A 20,693-nucleotide genomic window follows, 5' to 3' on the forward strand; every position below is an offset into this window, starting at 1 on the left:
TGAACAATAACGACCTTCTGGTTTTTGTTTAGTACTTTTCATTGACCATTGTGTGGTTGAAGTACAGTGGTGCCTCGCATTGCGATGTTATTCATTCCGCAAAAATCGCTGTTGAACGAAAACGTCGCAATGCAAAAAAAAAGGCAATAGAAACGCATTAAAACCTGATTAATGCGTTCCTATGGGCTTAAAACTCACAGTTCCGCGAAGATCCTCCATAGTGTGGCCATTTTCGGTGGCTGTAGAGCGAGGAATCCATCCCAGAAAACAGCGAGCAGCCATTTTGTTTACCCAGTGGCCATTTTGAAACCGCCGATCAGCTGTTTTAAAATTGTCACTTTGCGATGCTCGGTTCCCGAAGCAGGGAACTGATCATCGCAAAGCGAAATTCCCCCATAGGAAACATCCCAAAGCGATTGCTTTTGCGATCGAAAAAAATGCATCGCAAAGCAATTTCATTGCTAAACGGAGCACTCACTAAGCGAGGCACCACTGTATTTTAAATTTCTGCACAATGTACTTTTAATGCTTTTTCAATGTTTATTCATTCACATCAGTAGTTCTTTGTTGAGCATCCTTTCACTCCAAGACATTCTTAGCATGGCAACGTTGAGCCGTGGCTCAAGGAAGCAACCACAGACATTCTTAGGCTCATCTCTGGGGTGATATTTCCATCATCACTTATCCTGTAGCCCCCTTTCTCCACCTTCCAATAGGAAAATGTTTGCTTTCCCAGAGGCATAGCAAATACTGTGTGGTTACTGTTTAAGACTGAAACGGTTCATGAACAATGGCCATGCAAAAGAAATACATATTCAGAGATATTTTGTTTTGTTTTAGAACAGGCGATGGTACATTCGCCGTCCCTTTGTGCTCATGGCTTCGAAGACAATGTCAAATTAAAACAGGAGAATCTGTTAATAACCCCAAACATTCAACCATAGGTACAACATTGCTACACCTTGGAGGAATCTGAATCCTGCAGAGCATAAATAAATAAATAAATAAATAAATAAATAAATAAATAAATAAATAAATAAATAAATAAATAAATAAATAAATAAATAAATAAATAAATAAAATTTAAAAACTCATTTTGGGAACACTGGAGAAAAGTTACAAAGAGACTGGTCCTTTTGGTGCAGGAAGATAAATGAATTCTATGTTTTGAAATGATGGTATCTCAGCGCCTTAATGAGTCGTCCCCCGCCCCGGTTTTGCAAACGGGGCTTTGAAATGCAGCTGTTTCTTATTGGGAATTAAAGACACAAAAACTTGGTGTTTTCTCTTTGGCGCAGGGTGGTACAGGAGGCCGATGAACATTAAACCAGATAACTTGTGAGTTATCTTTATTTAACCCCAGGGAATATGGGCTGACTTACTCCTGCCTTTGTGACTTTCTTCCCCGAGATCGTGTTAACGTGTTTGGATTTGCGGGGTGCGCCACGGCCGGCTCACCATCTGGAGCCACATCGATGGCTTCGTCCAAACAGTACATCGCAAACGGCCACCAAGGATGTTCGAATTCTGTATTTTCCCAGGCAGCACCCATGAAGAGAAAACACGTACCCTTGAATATCATTTTAAGTTCCTTTGTTAGGAAAGTGCAAGCCTAGGTTCTCAATGACATAGGCTGGAGCATACCATCGGTTAGAATCGGGAACGTGGATTCGAGACACGGGACTCCCTGTGAAGTCAGACCACTGACTTAGCTCGGGGTCAACTTGGATTTATTTTTAATGGCTTAGACCCGACTCATGATCAGAAGTCACCCATTACCTCCCTTTGTTCTGGGGGCGGGGAGCTTGTTTTTAATAGGGACTCAGACTTGAGACTTGAAACTTGGTATCAAAGACTTGGGACTTGCCAATGTCCCTGATAGAATCCAGTTATGGTGGCCCCAGTCCAGGCTCATTCCTGCCACCCAAACCAACTCACCTCTTTCAGGCCTTGATGCTGTAGGATGCCAGGAAGTTTATGACTAAAGCCATGGCTTTTTTTTAGTGATGGCCACCTCCCCTGCGAACTGCTCTTTCGAAATCTTCCTTTTCAGAGAGACATTTCAGTATAGCCTCCCTTTCTCATTACTACTTTGATTTGATTCTTTTTTTTTTTTAAATGTTCATTGTTCTTTCTTGCCATCTGGCATTTTTTAAAATGCATTGTTTTTAATTTGTTGATTTAAAATATTTTTGCCCTGCCTTTCTCCTTAAATGGACTGTGGTGTCAGTAGGAGAGGTTCATCAGGTTCTGTGTAGGAATATGTGTTTGCTGGAAATCTCCCAGGGGAGCGGGATATAGACATTTGTTAAACAAATAAACCATCTTAGAAATGCAGAGGTCAAAGGGATCCTATAGATCATCAAGTCCAATTAAATCCAAACGTGAAAACGTCAGTTGGCGTCTGTACTTCTTGTTATGTGTTAAGTCATATGAGCGATGTGAGGCAGTAAATGCAGATCCTGACTTCGTAACTGGCAGCAAATTGTGGATGAGATTTATGCCTTGAGCAAGGGGTTAGATTTGATGGCCTTATGGACCCCTTCCAACTCCATGATTCTAGGATTCTGTGGCATTGGCCTTACACTGGACAGCTTAAATAATACGATTCTGGCCAATAATTCCTTAGATTTTACAAATCCTGAAGCTTTCGCAATATTCACTGTTGTTTTCAAAGCCTTACGAGTTTTGATAGTCCAAGAATAAGACTTAGAAATGCAAAGGAAGTCTAACAGAAAAACTATTGACAGGTCTATCCAAATATAGATGTTTTCCTTGATTGATTCTGAAATAGAGGGTGGTTTTTTTAAAAAAACAAACAAACAACAACTCATGTTCTCAGAAGATCTCAATTCAGTAATGACTGAATAGGGCATCTGTTGTATTGGGGATTTTTGTTTGCATGCTTGCTTGATTGCGTGTGGATAAGAGCAGAGCAAAGCTAACCAGGGAGTGGTAGCAACGTGCTGAAGGATTGTGCTTGGAAAACTGCTATGCTTCCTCTAAGCTGAGATGGTGGCTCTAAGGTGGAGCGGGAGATGCTGTCCATCGCGAGGGCTGAAGAAAAGGGAAACTTGCAGTCTGCTTGGCTCTTGCAAATTCAAGCCTGTGGGTTCCTTTAGGGAGTCAATCCATCTTGTATGTGGTCCTCCTCTTTTCCTGCTGCTTTCCACCTCTTCCAGCCTTATGGTCTTTTCCGGAGAATCCTGTCTTCTCGCAAGGTGCCCAAAGTAGAATAGCCTCCGTTTTGCCTCCAGAGAAAGTTCAGGCTTGATTTAATCTAGGACCCACTTGGTCATCTTTCTGGCTGTCCAGGGTAATTCACAAAGCTCTCCTCCAGCACCCCATTTCAAACAAATCATTTTATCCCCCTGTCAGTTTTCTTCACTGTCCAGCTTTCACACCCATATAGGGGCATCCGAAATAGAGTGTGGCTGATCTCGGTCTTATCTTGGTCCCTCCAAGATGATGGTCCAGGCTGAAAAGGACCTGCGGATGCTCCAGCTGCTACCCGTTCCCATCTTTTCCTCCGGTTCCTTTCTTTCACTTGTTGGTCCTACCTAAATAAGGTTTAAAAAGTCATCAGGGCCGGAGCGCCCTTCCCTTCCCTTCGTTGTGGGGAAAACAAGCGAGAAAGCAGCAAAGCAACGGGGCTGTTTGGTAATCTGGCTCTCCTGCCGGACTTCCAGCTTTGAAGTGGAACTCTGTGGTCACCATTCCCTATTGATTAGCTGGTGTGTAAAGCGGGCCCTTTGAACTTGGGCGGCATCTCTGTGTGGTATACAAATTGCATTTCTTCCTACTCTTTGTAGGCTGGAGTCTCATGTGGTTGGGATTAACACAGAATGCTTTAGGGTGTTGTTGTTTTTTCCCTTTTCCATTTTTGGTTTTCTTTTCTTTTCTTTTTTCTGTTTCTTTTTTTTTTTTTTTGAAGAGCTACTCATCTGGCGTTGGAATCTCTCCCACCCGTCAACATTTCCAGCCTCTTCTACCACGGCAAACCTTCTCCTGCCTTTGACCAACCTTTGATGGCTTTCAATCCATTTTTAGCAGAACGAAGGGCTGCTAAAAGGGAAATCCCCTTTGTTCAAATTCGCACCGTGGTCCTCAGCTCCATTGGTGAAGGATTTTTCAAAGCATCCTTTTATACCTTGAGTTCTTTATCATGTTACCAAGCTGTTTACACTCCTAATTTCTGGTTAATTAAAGAAGGTTCTATTTATTTATTAAGTATGCTTTGTTTCACACAAGTTCATTGACAAGGCACACTAGGCGAATATGAGAATACGTTCTCTCTTAATCAAAGTGATAGTCATGCAGGGCTGGTGTCTGGAGTGAGCAGCAAAGAGTATTTACAGCAGAAAGAAAATAATCTTTGAATTGCAGAGCTGAAAGGGATCCTATGGATCATCAGGTTCAAGCCCATGCCAAGGAAGCACAGTGGGGAATCAAACTCCCAACCTCAGACTTTGCAAAATAAATGTCAGTTCTTAGAATTCCATCTAAAAATAGTTAGAGCAGGAAGGAAGTCAACCTAAGAATACCAATCTACATCAACAGGGGTCAAATCAGACAAGATAAAACAGGGAACACATTCAGTGGCACTAATTGTCTGTCTCCATCACTGTTGCCTCCTTTGGCCAAGAGGTTGTGTTATATGATAGCTAAAGGGCGATCTTGTAAGCTTTGTCCTGTACACTTGAGAGTCTGAGGGGAAAGTGTGTTACTTGCTGGATAGAAGTGACTGAAGGTTAGACCATTTGCCTTGCACATCTTTAACAAAGGGACAGGATTTCAGTTGGGATATGATAGATGTAGTCACAGAATGCCTGCAGAAATATTGTTTTTGGGAAATGTGAATTTTTGAGTCAGAGCCGCACTGGTGCCTGAGGACATTTACTATATGGAAGGTTGACATGGATGCAGCATGATCTGTATTAGGAGAAAAGGAAACACGACAAAGCCTTCACATGCTGGAGATACCCCTGAGTCCAACTGGGTGATTGGGAGTGATGGCACATGAATGGTTGGTCTTCCCTCCCATGGCAGAGGGGCTACCGTGGCCTAGGTAACCAGAAGTATTTTTTACAACTTAGGCTTCCTAGGTTGAAACCGATGAAGAATAATGGGGGGGGAATCCCTGCCATTCTGGGGTGCAGGAGAAGAATCGGTTACATGCACATTTGCATTCTGGGGCTAGAGTTCAGCATGCCAGACAGCTCCTGTAAAGTTCAGATTAAAAGTTCAGCATGCCGGACAGCTCCTGTAAAGTTCAGATTAAAAGTTCAGCATGCCGGACAGCTCCTGTAAAGTTCAGATTAAAAGTTCACAAAATAAAATAAAATAAAATTCCTTCTTTGACGAAACCAGCAAGTTATCACCTTGATAAGAGAAGCTACTCTTGTTTATTTATTTATTTATTTATTGTTTGTTTGTTGTTTTTATACCACATAACTCAGCGCTATACACTACTCTGGGCTGTTAAATAATCATACAAGCTACTCTGAATCAAGAAGGACATGGTGGTGCTGTGGGTTAAACCACAGAAGCCTCTGTGCTGCAAGGTCAGAAGACCAACCGTCGTAAGATCGAATCCATGCGACAGAGTGAGCTCCCGTCGCTCATCCCAGCTCCTGCCAACCTAACCATTCGAAAGCATGTAAAAATGCAAGTAGATAAATAGGTACCAACATGGTGGGAAGGTCACGGTGTTCCATGTCTAGTTTGAAAAAGCTTCCGTGGGAGCCCATTCCACCGGCAGAAAAGCTCAACTCTCTGGACAATAGATCTGTGAATACAGAATGTGGAATGTGGTTTCTTTCTACGCTCATGGCTTCCACTCAGCTGGCAGCAAATTTCAGATCCAATACGGGACCCATTCACACATTCGCTGCCTACCCTCAAGTGCGTGGAAGACCACCATCATGCAGTGCATGCTTATACCTGCTGATACCTCCACACACAGGTGGATTATTTCAGTTATACATCCTGTTTGTTTTTCAGGCACAGATCCAGAGGAGATCATTTTGAACGCTTTTCGGATTTTCGACCGCGAAGGAAAAGGTTACGTAAAAGCAGATTAGTAAGTGGGGAAAAAAGTCTGTTCCATTACCTTGTTTGTCCCTCCTGTTGAATGTGCGTCTTAACCCAATCCACAGGATAGTGATTGTGGCCGCGAAGGCCACAACACTTATCGGCCAGCCCTGTCAGAAACGTTGACTCTCAACATTGGGGAGTGGAGCTAGCATGCTTATCTTCATGCTCTCCCCCTTCATGTGCTCCTTTCCAGGCTGCAAAACACAGTGCAATTCCAAACAAAGTCTTCCTAGGCTGCAAAGCATAGATGAGTTATGTGCCACGTTTTCTTCGGCTGCAAAGCACAGATAGGTTGTGCCCAACACCTCCCCTCCTAATGCAAAGCACCGCTCCGGTTCCATGAAACATTTTTCCAGGTTTTCAATGTCTTTATTTATTTCGAGTTCTTTTCTGCTGCCCGAGTCAGTGATGAACAGTTTGCTGGGTAGTTAACAACAAATGTAAGTAAATCAACCCTAACCTCAAGCAAACACCGCACCATAGATGAAAACAAATATGTCGCTTTGTCAAACATCCAATTGCAGATCACAGGGGCGGAAGTGGGGTTCCCATCTCCGCAACAGAACACCCAGGGAGATTAAAGGACAGCACGAATTCATGATACAAATTTTCTTTGTGACGGAAAGTCATCCACCCATCCCATCAAACACCCCTCCTCCACAAACCGACTACACACACACTATTGTCTAAAACATTAAACACTAAACCAGCACATTGGACCAAATACATACATGGGTTCATCCCCGAAATAGAACATAATGTTTGCTTATTAGCCCAAGGGTAAGGTTGGCCATTGCAAAATAAACCATTACATCAATTCCGTGCCCATATTTTGAGGTTTGGCTCTTATTTGTCAAATTCCACCCGTTTATGGACATTTGCCTGCAATAATTTTGTTTTTAAGAAGGGCTCGTTCATCCCTTTGAAAATCCAGACCCTTTCAAGAGGATGGTTGGTATTAATTAATAGTACATGTTCGTATTGGGTAAAAAAAATAGAGGAGAACCAAGCAATGGCAAAATATCACCCCCACCACTTGACACGCTTGTCCTTTTAATTAAGAACCACCATCCAATTAACATCCTTTGGGTAATTTCATTTTTTCCACATCTCGCTTGGAGAGTCCTGACTCATTCAGGAATCTGGGAACCAACTTAGAGGGGCATGAAAACGTTTTCCTTCTTTGCACAGATGTAGATGACATATCTGTGTGCAAAACACACACCAACACACTCATTCACTTGTGTAAGGTGTTTAAGCTGTTCAAGAAACTGGGCAACACATCCTTGCATGTGAATCCAGAAAGAGAGAGAGAGAGGTTGGGGAAATCTATTACCAGTTTTGGGAATGTTTGAGGACTCAGATCTAGAGATGGGTTTGGTGGTTCATGGTGGTTCAGGTGATGACCCAACAGGTGTTTGGTAGCGTCCACTCCAAGGCAGCACCCTGGCTTCCCTGCCCCCACCTCCTGAGGTCCCTGTTTCTGAGTGGGTGCCCGCCAGAAGGATGGGCACCGAACCTGTTCAGCTGGGAAACAAACTGGCACAAAGCACCACTTCATGCCCATCTCTACTCAGGTCCCATAATTCCACGGGCATTTAATGAGGTCTTCTCAAGAGTAAGTGAATTTGACCCAAAGCTGCATGTTCTACCTTTCTCCACTGGAAGTAACAAGTTGGTGGAAGACAACACAGTGCTACAGTGTTCTGTCACCTCCTGATGGTAATGGAATTTGTTACAGTGGTGCCTTGCTTAACGGTGATAATCCATTCCAGGAAAATCACCGTTAAGCGAAAACATCGTAAAACGAAAATAAAAACCCCATTGAAACACATTGAAACCCGTTCAATGCGTTCCAGTGGGGTAAAAATTCACTGTCCAGCAAAGATCCTCCATATGGCAGCCATTTTCACTGCCTGTATAGCGAGGAATCCATCCCTAAACACAGCGGGGAGCCATTTTAGTTACCCAGCGGCCATTTTGAAACCACGATCAGCTGTTTAAAAATCATCATTTTGCGAAGAATCAGTTCCCAAAGCAGGGAACCCATCATCGCAAAGTAAAATTCCCCCATTCAGACCATCGTTTCGTCATAATGTGGGGCAATCATAAAGCGAGGCACCAATGTATTTAGTTGTTTAGTCATGTCTGACTCTTCATGACCAGAGCACACCAGGCCCTCCTATCTTCCATTGCCTCCCGGAGTTGGGTCAAATTCGTGTTGGTCACTTCAATGACACCGTCCAAACATCTCATCCTCTGTCGTCCCCTTCTCCTCTTGCCTTCACACTTTCCCAACATCAGGGTCTTTTCCAGGGAGTGTTCTCTTCTCATGAGATGGCCAAAGTATTGGAGCTTCAGCTTCAGGATCTGTCCTTCCAGTGAGCACTCCAGGTTGATTTCCTTCAAAATGGATAGGTTTCTTCTCCTTGCAGTCTCCTCCAGCACCACAATTCAAAGAGCACCAATTCTTTGGCACATAGCCTTCTAGATGGTCCAGTTCTCACTTGCATACATCGCTACTGGAAAAACTATAGCTTTGACTATGCGGAACTTCAGTCAATGAGTTTACATCAACTACCTATTTCTACAATCAGAAAAAAATGTGTTTCCCCCCACCCTCTGCTGTCAGGGTGAAAGCTCCAGCCCCTGTCAAGGAGGCACAGTGAGGAATCAAACTCAGAGCCTCTGGAGCCTAAAACATAGAGCTGTCCAGCAGTTCTCTCACTGCATTTTCCCCTAGAGATACAAAATGATAGGGACGCCAAGGATAAATACATCTATGAGATTTTAAAGTTCATTTATTCAATAAGTGACCAAGATTCCTGCATTCAGAAAGGTGTTGGACTCGATGGCCTTATAAGCCCCTTCCAACTCAATTATTCTAAGCTTCATAGAATCATAAAAATCATAGAATAATGAAGTTTGAAGGGGCCTCTTAAGGCCATCAAGTCCAGCCCCCTGCTCAAAGCAGGAATACAAACCAAAGACTATCTGCCAGGTGGTTGTCTACATTTCTGTTGAATGCCTCCACGGTTGGAGCCCTCACCCCCTCTCAAGGTAACTGGTTCCATTGTCATACTGCTCTAACAGTTGAGATGTTTTTCCTGATATTCAGTTGAAATCTGGCTCCCTGTAACTTCTATGATGGTCTTTGTGGAAAAGTGAACCTATTCCCATTTTTGAAGGTACTGTGGCCTTCAGAAGATCCTGGGGGGGGGGGGGAGAAAAATCAAACCAAGACACCCCAGGATTGTCCTTCTTTAGTTTAACAAATGTTTAGGCCTTCCTCACGTAGGGTTTTGATCTTTCTAAGACTTCTCCGTGTCTGCTTTTTAAGCAGAAATAAGAGTGTAGAGACCATATTTGAATGCCTCATTCCTTTTGGCCTTAAGGCTGTAGGAGGCATCTGATCAAAAGATAAAAAAGGATCAGACATGAGAAATGGTGTGATAACTACCCAGTGTTTGAAGAGTTGTCCAGTGGAAGGTGGAGAAAGCTTTGTTTCTGATACTCCAGAGGGTGAGACCCAAAGCAGTGGATCCAAATTTGAACAATGAGGGTGTGATTAAACATCAAAAGAATATCTTGATGGGACTTGATATGAACTGTATGAAACCCTCCTTGTAAACAGACTCAGTGACAGCATCCAGAACGCTTAGAAATTTCTGCCAGATCACCTCAAATCATGAAACAACTCTTTCTCTCCTCCCTCACAAAGTGGCACTTCTGTGACTCACTAGGAAACAAAAAAAATGGCCTGGAATATACATTAATTTTATGGAAAAACATGGCCACCAGTTGAAACCAGTCCACACAAATACAATCTCATCTTCCACATCAAGGTAAATGGGCCAGGCTGGTAAAAAAAAAACAACCTATGATTGTCTTCATGTTGTCCCACTCCGCCACCCCACCCTGAGAAGAAACAAATAACATGACGAATGACAGATGCCGAGAGCTTGGTCCTTCTCTGTTTGGAAAATCTGAATCTTTGTTTCTCTATAAAATAAATAGTGGAAACAGCGCTGGGCGCTTTTCTCCGTCCTCCTTATGTCTCATGATGCCAAAGGCTGACATGCTCAACTTCTGAAGCTTATAATTATATTCCAACCCCTCCTCTCATTCACCAGCCTGGCACCCCCCAACCTTGCCTCAAATTCTTTCCAAAAACTGTGCACACCAGTGAATAGAAAATGGCTGTTCTAGGAGGTGGAGACGGAACCTCTTTGAAAGCCAAATCAGCTCAAAAAGTTCCCTCAGATTCATGGAACTCTATCACGAGTTGAGGGCCGGCCCCACCGTGAGGCAAAGTGAGGCAGTTCCCTCAGGTATGAGAGGCTGGGGAGCAGCTGTGGCATCAGTTGACCGATAGAGAGATGTAAAGAGTGGGACCACCAAGAAGACTCTTCTGGATCCTACCGGATCTCTGGATCTCTCCAGATTCTCATAGTAGACAACCCAGATGTATCTTCTGGGAGGTCCATAAGCAAGACATGAGCATGATAATAGCCACCTATTAGTAAGGTTCAGAAATGCAGGCAGCTGGACGAGTCCATGTCAAACAATGATGCCCACATCTTTTGTAAAGTAAATGGCTTTTAATTGTCAATTCAAGACTGAACCACCATCACCTATTCTGAATGGCAACAGGGATATCTTGCAGCACTATATTCATTGCAGAAAAATCCAGTTCTCTCTCAGTTACAGCGAGGGAATATAGGTAAGTTCAGGCAAAATGAATGAGATGGCATCACAATCCCCGCTCGTCAAGAAGTCCCAAGCTCTTCAACCCTACAAGACCTGGGTCCGCTACACCCCAGCAAGTAGCCACAGATAGCCTCACCATCCCTGACAGGGTGTGATGTTCTTCTTAAAGCTCCCAAAGTTGGCAGTCACCTTGGAGGAGTGAATATCTTTTGGGGGGGGGGGTCTATGCTCTGGAAAGCGTGCTCGTTTCCTCTTCTTTCAATCTGCCTTCCTTAGACAGATACTAATTTCTCATATTACAAAAGAGGAACAGGGGAAAAACGCTCTCCTTCTGTTTTTTCCACTCCACACATAATTTAAAAACACTTTCCTTCATTATCTCTTATTGGCTTTTCCCACTAAATGATGAGGTTATACTATTGCACCAAAACATTACCAGAAAAAAAAATGAACTGCTGGATAGCTCAGTGGTTTAGGTCTCTAGCTGCAGAGCGAGAGGTTTGGAGTTCGATTCCCCCATAGTACCTCCTTGACAGGGGCAAGACTAGATAACCCATAAGGTCCCTTCCAATACTACAGTTCTAAGATTATTATTTTATTATTATAAAGGCAAAAAGAGTGTTTTGTGTCTCCAACGATTCATCTCACCACCTTCCTGGCTGCAATTTAGAAGCAGTACTTTTGTAAGTGACAACATCCAGAATCCCCTGCCAGCATTGGCCACGCTGGCTTGAGATTCTAGTTTTTGCAATCCAGAAATGTAATTTTTCCTAACTCTGAGGTGACTCACCCTCTAGGTTTCGGGAGCCTGCACATTCTTGATCATAGTTCATGTTGCAAAATAAAACAAAACAGGATAAGAAAAATAAAACAAAACACAGTAAAATATTTTCAGGTCTATGGATGAGTAAATAGAATCGAATCTGTATTTCCATCCCAGCAATCAGGTTCAAGAACAGGGTACAATGATGATGCCTAGACAGTGCATCATCTCCGAATTTGCAAAAGTTACATTCTTGGATTACAAAATCCCAGCATATTTCCAAACTCCAGCCCGAACTGTGGACAAGCTGAATCTTTTTTTGGATGCATAAATGGGCTTGTACAATTTTAGAATAAAATAAAAATCTTAAAACTGTAGTGTTGGGAGGGACCGGAAGCATGATCAAGTCCAGCCCCTACCAATGTCTTCGTGTCTCTTCCTGAAATATTTTTCCCTTTCCTTTTTTTCTTTTCTTTCTACAGCATGAAAGAAATGCTCATGACCCAAGCAGACCGGTTCACTGAAGAAGAGGTAAGATTAATTTCACCCTACACACCCTTGGCATGATTCCTCTATTTGGCTGGAAGCAATTAGAATTCTGATTCTAATTCTAATTCAGCAAAAACATGTTTTTTTTTCCGAGTGAGAATAAATGACTCAACAGACCAAGGACCAAAACTGTTGGAGAGCAGAGAAATTAGTTCAGTTTTCAATCTGGTGTGGCCTTATCTCATTTCACACTTTCTGAAAAACCCGCCACAAATTGAAAAACATTTACCCTTTGAAATTTACACTCGGCTCCATTTTTAATAGAACTCACTGATTCAAAAATTGGCACAAAAAAGGTATAGGTTAAAAACAATGTTCAATACACATGCATTCCACCAGGAAAATTCCTTTCGAAACATGTGTATTTTGCAAAAATGTATTAAAAATATATGCATTTGCAGGCATGATCCCAAAGACTTACATGGATATTCACACTGCCTGTTTAAAAAAAACAACAACACACACACACAATCTAATTTTGGGATGACCCAATTTAAGGCTGAAGAATGAGAAAACATGAATTGACGTTATTTATCCATCTGTGCCTGAAATGGCTCGGATTTTGTGCATCTATGTGAAAATCACCAACATGTATTCTTTTATCACATCCTACATTACCGAACCTTTCTTCTTCCTCCTGTTTCACAGGTTAAACAGACCTTCAGTGCTTTCCCACCGGATCCTTCGGGTAACCTTGACTACAAGAATCTCGTTTACGTGATTACTCATGGCGAGGAGAAAGACTAACGGACTCCAAGGAGGTCCATTAGGAGAATGTGATTTATGTCACCTCTTTGGGACATCCAGATAGCTTCACTTTTGTGTGTTGCGGACCTGAAGCTTGTAAAACAATCCATGCACCATTAAAACCCATTTTACCAATCTCTTGTTTTCTGGAGATAGATGTGTGCTTCAGAGACCATCTTATGTTCTTTTCTCCTCATTTCCCCATCGGTTTCTCGTTCTTCTTGAACACAATCTCTTCCCGGGATATTTTGATGTAGTGGCTCTTTTTATGACTTGTTGACACATCTAATGTTCACCAGATGAACCCATTTCCTTTATTAAACACCAGTAGCTTTCTTAGATTCTTCTCTCCTTGGGGAGAAAAACTGTCGTGATGAAAGGAACACGATTTTCATTTTATACACCTTTCTTTGACTTGACGCTGAGTCTTGGGGTCTGTTCTAAATTGGAAGGCTTAGGTGGGAAAAATCAGTGTGTTGGAATAATATTTATGTCTTCCCCAGAAGTTGGAAAAGATGGGGGCTGGAATACAATGTTTAGAATCCCATGGGGAGCGTGGGGAGCATCTGCAGTAGCTGGGGGCTCCCCTGACTTCTAGTCCCCAAAATTTTACCTTTCCAAACTCTGGCCTTCCTTTCTCGAAGTCTAGAAGAGATCATGAACAGCCATGCGCAAAGTGACCAAGAAAAATTATGTGCCAAGTTGTTCTGAGGAGAAACTGAGGATGGAAGAAGTCATCTACACCCCTTTGAGCTAGCGGGTGGCCTATAAATGCAACCAGTAAATAAATATTATTCCCAGGAATTGCCAGTCACTTCCTCCTGCCCAGCCAGAAGGTTGTAAGCCAGTCATTCATGTATGGCTAGTTCCATTCCCATAATAATCTTCCTTGTGGACAACTGGAGTTCTGCCTTCTGGTTTAATATTCCATTAGTTTTTCTACCTGTTGTGGCCCTGGTTATAAAAGAGGCTGTATAAGGAAAGCTTTGTGTCCTTTGACTAAGAATGCTGGTTTTGTAGACGGGAAGGATGTGGCGTACATAGTTTATCTTAATTTCTTCACAGCAGGAGTGTATCACAGAATACACCGAACTAAACACTGCATTAAATCATGATAGGTGAAGCAGAACTAAACTGATAGAAATGTTTCGTGCAGTTGCAGCCATGGTCATCTGCGATACTTGACTTATCAAACTTGTTGAAGAAACTGGATATATTTAAGTGTGAACAGAGATGGCTGGCTAAGATTTGAACCAAACGTCTGAAAGGCTGGGCTTTCTCTCCCTGGATGTCTAAGGCTCCTGAAACGATGCTTCCACTCTGTGATTTTTTACAAAACATCAGTTTTCTGTGAGTGGTGGGAGCATAATCAGCATTAGGATCGGACAGGTAGCAAATTCCAAATTTTTGACTACTCTTCCTGTAGATACGGAGGGTCAAATCAAACATTAAACAGAAAATGCATTTCCTGCTATGACAAGATCATCTGTCCAGGCATGTAATTCTTTTCAGAAAAAAGGGGAATTAAGTAATCAAACATGCAAATGAAGCCTATGCTAACCTCCCAACCACCAAACAATAAACAAAATCAAAATAATCTGCAGACTGCAGAGGCAGGCGAGATCCTGATCGCCAGTGATGGTGGCAGGTCTTTGGGTCCAATTCCTAAGTCCAAGTTTGGTACCCGATCCTGAGACCGAAGTCTGAGTCCCTATTAAAAATAACCTTTTCACAATTAAAAAAAAGGAAGGTTAGGTGGTTTCTGAGTCATGAGTTGAGTCCCAGCCATTGGGGGTGGGGATGGGGAGTCAAGTTCAAATCAAGTCACTGTTATGCCTTAAGTCTGACTTGACAGCAAGTCCCATGACTTGAGTCTGTTGATTGGAAAACTAGATATCTTTGATCAATTCAATAAGCTCTAATTCTGGTGACATAACAAACTGTAGGGTTTGTGCCCCAGAAGATGTACTGGCTTCCCCCCATCAAAATATTAAAGGCTCTGCAGATTCCACCCAGATTCCGCCCTTGATCTACCTTGTTCCAATATGCTGGTGGGAATGTCTATAGTCAAAAGTTCACCTACCCCAGTGGCTGAGCCATCCCGGCAAGCACTCTCCAGGAGATCAGCAAAGATCAGCAAACTATAATCTCAAATTACACACTGTACTTGTAAGAGAACACCATCTCGGACGACAGCTTTTAAAACATTAAAATACTGTGAAAAGTGGAGAAGAGAATCAAGTCTAAATATTGCTGATTTCCACCATTCCAGAATGGGGTGCCCTGGCCAGCTTAAATATTGTTTCAGAATTACTTTTACTGACTTGATTATTTATGGTATTTCTCAACCATCATTGCAAATATAATCAGTGGAGTAAATTGGGAATAAATATGCCATTCATTTCTACATACCGTATTTTTCTGTGTATAAGATGCCCCCATTTTTCTAACCCAAAATTAAGAAACCTAAGTGGGACTTAGCAAGTGTAGGGGGAAAGGGATCAAGCACTGCACGATTGCTTTGATCCTTTCCCCCTACACTTGCTAAGCCCCCTGGGACTCAGTAAGCAGAGGGAAAAGCAAGGATCAAAGCCATCCTGCAGCGCTTTGATCCCTGCTTTCCTTTTGCTAAGGCTTAGCAAGTGGAGGGGAAAGCAAGGATCAAAGCCCTGCAGGATCACTTTGATCCCTGCTTTCCCCTCCACTTGGGGTTTTTTCTCCTCAGCTTATTCCATGTATAAGACAAACCTCAATTTTTAGTCTAAAGATTTTAGACAAAAGTATAGTCTTATACATGGAAAAATACGGTAGTTCCAGGAATTCTCAGGGATTAAGTGACTGAATGTAAGTGGTCTCCTCTGGAGATGGGCATGAACCACTGATTTGGTAGTTCATGCTGGTTTGTTTTTTTGGGCGAACATGTGTTTGGTGCTTCTCTGCCCTGCCTCCTCCAGCAGGCACCCACTCAGAGGCAGCACCCAGAGGAGGCGGGGCGGGGAAGCCAAGGCACTGCCTGAGTGGGCATCTGGTGGAGGAGGCGGGGCAGGGAAGCACCAAACACACATTCATCTTAAAAATGAGGCAGCACGAAGCACTGAACCGCCAATCCATGCCCATCTCTAGTCTCATCCGTACTGTAGCCATTTTAAGCTGCTCCAGTCATCGTTCCTCACTCCTCTGAAAAAAAAACCCACTCTCATTCTGTGAATTCTACTGACTCTGATGGCAACTTTCAGAAACTACTCGGAGACAGGATCCAAAATTTCTTCATCACCGTAGGAATGTCTCTGGTCACGGGACACACCTGTTAGTACACACAGGGGAAGTTCTTGCCTCCCGTTTCCCACAGAGACAAAGGGAATTAGGAGAAATCCCTTGCCTGTTTTTTGTCAGTGGCGTCTGAGGGTGTGATGAGGTGACAAGAAATTTGAAGAGAAAATTGGCCAGATCTGCTTTGATTTCGACCCCTGCTTCGAGCAGGGGGTTGGACTCGATGATCTTAGAGCCCCCCCCTTACAACGCCATGCTTCTAGGATTCTATGGAAGCTTTGTGTCTCAGCACACGCAAAAGGGTCAGATGAATAGGACCCATCACCCTCTTCTGCCCAGGTGGGAATCGCTTCAACCAGGCCCACAAAAATAGTAACCCTGCTGCTGAACCAAAAAAGGCCAACTTGGACATGATTGAGGGATGAGATGGGGTGCTATTCTCCCCACTGGTCATGTGAGCACTGGTCAATAACTCACACTGGAGCACACCACAAGCAGTCGAAATTACAGCAAGTGCCCACGTGATTGCACCCTAAGTCTGTTGGATTCGAGACTTATCCATGAATGGAATGAGCTGCTGTAGGCAGGCACCTTTTGTTAGCATCCAAGCCAGTGACCTCAAGGTTCCTCCTTAGTATCAGTTTGTGGGGTGGGACAAGGTGTCAATCCATTGTTATTCCACTGGAAGGAAAGCCACCAAACACAGGGGGAAGCAAACCACCCAACAGGGGAACATTTCAGAGCAGAGACGACAGGGCTGGCAAGAGACAGGACACAGGAGTGGCCCCGTTCCTACAGAGAAAGACACATGAGTCAGTACCTGGAAGGTTGTGAGAGTTATAATCCCCCAAAGTAACTTTTCCAATCTGTTGGCTCATAGAAGTGATGGGTAGGTGGTGTCTTTGCTTGAGTTGTGATATTTAAAAGCAGACTAGGAGTCAAACTAGATGATATATTTGTCATCTATTTTTGCAAGCATCCTCCCCCAAGTGGACTAAGGCGTCACACACGTGATTTTCCTCTCCACCTGTGTATCTAGCATTTGACATGCGTTGCTTTGCAGTGAAATAAACACAGACTTAATTTCCAAGCTAACAGTAGGATCCTTGTATCCATGGAGGATTGGTTCCAAGCCCACCCTCCCAGATGCTGAAAAACATGGATTATAGCAAACTATTTTAATTGTTGTTGTCCAACTTTGTGACCCCATGGACCAGAGCAAGCCAGGCCATCCTGTCTTCCACTGCTCCCGGAATGGGGTCAAATTCATGCTGGCTGCTTCGATGACACTGTCCAGCCATCTCGTCCTCTGTCGTCCCCTTGTCCTCTTGCCTTCACACTTTCCCAACATCAGGGTCTTTTCCAGAGAGTCTTCTCTTCTCATGAGATGGCCAAAGTACTGGAGCCTCAGCTTCAGGATCTGTCCTTCCAGTGAGCACTCAGGCTTGATTTCCTTCAGAATGGATTGGTTTGTTCTCCTTGCCATCCAGGGGACTCTCAAGAGTCTCCTCCAACACCATGATCCAAAAGGACCCATTCTTCAGCGGTCAGCCTTCTTTATGGTCCAGCTCTCACTTCCATACTACTGGAAAAACCACAGTTTTGACTATGCGGACTTTTGTCGGCAAGGAGATGTCTCTGCTTTTTAAAATGCTGTCAAGGTTTGTCATCGCTTTCCTCCCAAGAAGCAGGCATCTTTTAATTTCGTGGCTGCTGTCACCATCTGCAGTGATCATGGAGCCCAGGAAAGTAAAATCTGCCTCCATATCTTCCCCTTCTTTTTAACAATGAATACTATACATAGCATGGTTTCTGGCTCCCTCTCATGGCCAGTTCTTATAACTTCACCTTTAGAAATATACATTCTAGGATTTTAAAAATATATATTATATATATACAGTGGTGACTCACTTAGCAATGTTAATCCATTCCGGAAAAAAACATCGCTAAGTGATTTAATCGCTAAGCGATATTAAAAAGCCCATAGGAACGTATTAAAGCACATTTAATACGTTCCTATGGGCTAAAAACTTACCTTAAAGCGAAATTCTTCCATACTGGCAGCCATTTTGGGTGCCTCAAAAGTGAAGCAAAACAGCAGCGGCCATTTTGTTTTTGCGGTGGCCATTTTGGAACCGCCGATCAGCTGTTTAAAAAAGTTCGCTTTGCCATGATCGCTTCCCCGCGATCATCGCAACACAAATTTTAGCCATAGGCGACATCACTAAGCAATCGCTCCAGCGATGTCCAAAAGTCCATCGCAGAGTGATTTCATCGCTCAACGGAGCGATCACTAAGCGAGGCACCACTGCATATATTAAAATATTTTCAGACTGTGGATAAGTGAATCTGCAGATACTGATCCTATGGATAAGGGGGTCATACTGTAATTGCTAAGACAGAAATCTCTGAAGAAATCCCATTGTTGGAGGGAAAACCCGTTAATTGTAAGGCATACATGCCTCACTTAACATCTAGTTGGACTAAAATGCATGGGGGATTCCTCTTTACATCCCAGCAGTAAAGTCTGACTTGAATGAGTCCTCAGAGATTAGAATGTATACATGTTATATTTTTATCCGCGGAGAACATTCCACAGAAACTTTCCATCTCTCCTAAAAGGGAACACTAGCTATAGAAAGTGGTATATGGGGTTATGAGGGTGGTACCTCTCTTCCTATCCATTCTAATCAACCCTGAGTGCTCACTGGAAGGACAGATCCTGAAGCTGAGGCTCCAATCCTTTGGAGAAGAGAACACTCCCTGGAAAAGACCCTGATGTTGGGAAAGAGTGAAGGCAAGAGGAGAAGGGGACGACAGAGGATGAGATGGCTGGACAGTGTCATCGAAGCGACCAACATGACTTTGACCCAACTCAGGGAGACAGTGGAAGAAAGGAGGGCCTGGCATGCTCTGGTCCATGGGGTCACAAAAAGTCGGACACGACTTAACGACTAAACAACAAACAAACAACAACACCTCTCTTCCTGCCTTGACAGTGGGAGAGCTTGGGCTGACCTTAGAGTGGGCTTCCAGACCAGATCCTCACATGGGTGTTGCACCCGCCCAGAAAGCTTCGTTGTGAATTTGCTTCCTCCCTGGAAACCAACCAGCCCACGACTTCAGATGACTCGGCTGGCACATGTTGGACGTTCCGTGCTGCCTTATGCTGACTTCACTCTGCACCCAGCCATTTTCCCCTTACATTTCACAGAAGTGCATCTACGTAAACGCTGCTACCGCTCGACCGTAAACACTGCCTGGGTGGCAAGGGAAATCCTTTGGCGCCAATCATGGAAACACTGTCATAAGACCACGCTGTTAACCGTTATGAGCTGAAGCAGCAATTGCTTGTGGTGGCTTCTTCGTTCGCAATGTTAGAAGGTTAGAAACTCCCGGGCTTGGAGGGGTCCATTTGAGAAGCGTCTAGAGGTGTCTACCTGCCAAGCTCCTGAATTTGAAGGGAAAGCGGCAGGATGGGTTGACGTTGTGCTAAAGTTTGCACACACACATACCCATTAAATTGCACAAAGAACTACCCTATGGTTTACTTGGCTTCAGAGGAGAAAGATGGAGTTCCCGGCAAGCCAAGAAAATTTGCTGGCGCATCGGACTAGAGGCAGAACTGTAGCGATTCCCTAGCAAACAGAAGGATCGCTTCTACATCGGGTCCCAAAAGATACCTTTCTCGTGATCTGAGCAGACCCTCATTTATAAAGAGGGAGAAGGAGGAAATTGAAGGCGCTATGTCCCATTTTGTAGAAATCACGGGAAAACACAGGTTTTCCAAATATAAGGGCTGAACTTGGGAATAATGTAACACATTCATGCTGAAAATGTTAATGTTCTGTTATTCAACTGAACAACTGAAACAAGGCCTCTAAAGATTCATGTTTTAAAAGTAAGATTTGTAACATTTAACATTTTAAACATTTAAAATATGGTTTTTCTTAGGATCAGATGCAGTCCTCTTTTTTACTGCAAAAATAATGTCACTGTTTATGTATTGAATGAATGACTTATTTCCACGCTTTACATGAGACGCTCCCAAGGATAATGAGTGGAATCATTTGAGGGAACAGTAAACTTTGAAGATCAGATGGGGACACGCTCTGTGGAGTTTAACAAACCCTGTGGCATTACCACATGTGAGTATTCTTCTAACTACTTGGAAAAATGTGAAATTTGTATTATTCTCGTGTTTATAATCAGAGACCGTAAGATTTTGCGTCTTTAGGGTCAAGTCACACGTTAAAGGAAATGCACATTTTCCCCGATTACATTTCCCCACTGGGAATGACGTTCCTTCAAAACGTTGTCCCCAAGCCATCAGACATGCAAACAAAGTCCATGTTTACCTCCTGCTGACCAATCGCAAGACAAGAACAAGCTGATTTTTCATGCTAGGGCAATCGGGTTGCCACTTTCAAGGAGCTCTGATTCTAATGAGATGCTCAAACTATACCATCCATGGGCTGTAGCATGTGTGTGAATCCAGGAATGAGGAATCCTTCAGATATCTGGGGACTGGGAACTGGAAATTGGTGGAAGTCATTGG

General features: G+C 43.4%; 1 protein-coding gene across 1 annotated transcript in view; it reads left to right on the forward strand.

The window, feature by feature from the left end:
- The window catches only part of MYL10 (myosin light chain 10), a 28,962-nt gene extending 15,962 nt beyond the window's left edge, over positions 1-13,000 (forward strand). The window contains exons 5-7 of the mRNA XM_072978287.2: positions 6,004-6,082; positions 12,052-12,100; positions 12,767-13,000. Coding sequence (XP_072834388.1) covers positions 6,004-6,082; positions 12,052-12,100; positions 12,767-12,865 — 227 coding nt within the window. The 3' untranslated portion in view covers positions 12,866-13,000. The remainder of the gene's footprint in view (positions 1-6,003; positions 6,083-12,051; positions 12,101-12,766) is intronic.
- Positions 13,001-20,693: the final 7,693 nt, after the last annotated feature.

Source organism: Pogona vitticeps, chromosome 7, assembly GCF_051106095.1.
Source record: "Pogona vitticeps strain Pit_001003342236 chromosome 7, PviZW2.1, whole genome shotgun sequence".
Classification (NCBI taxonomy): Eukaryota; Metazoa; Chordata; class Lepidosauria; order Squamata; family Agamidae; genus Pogona; species Pogona vitticeps.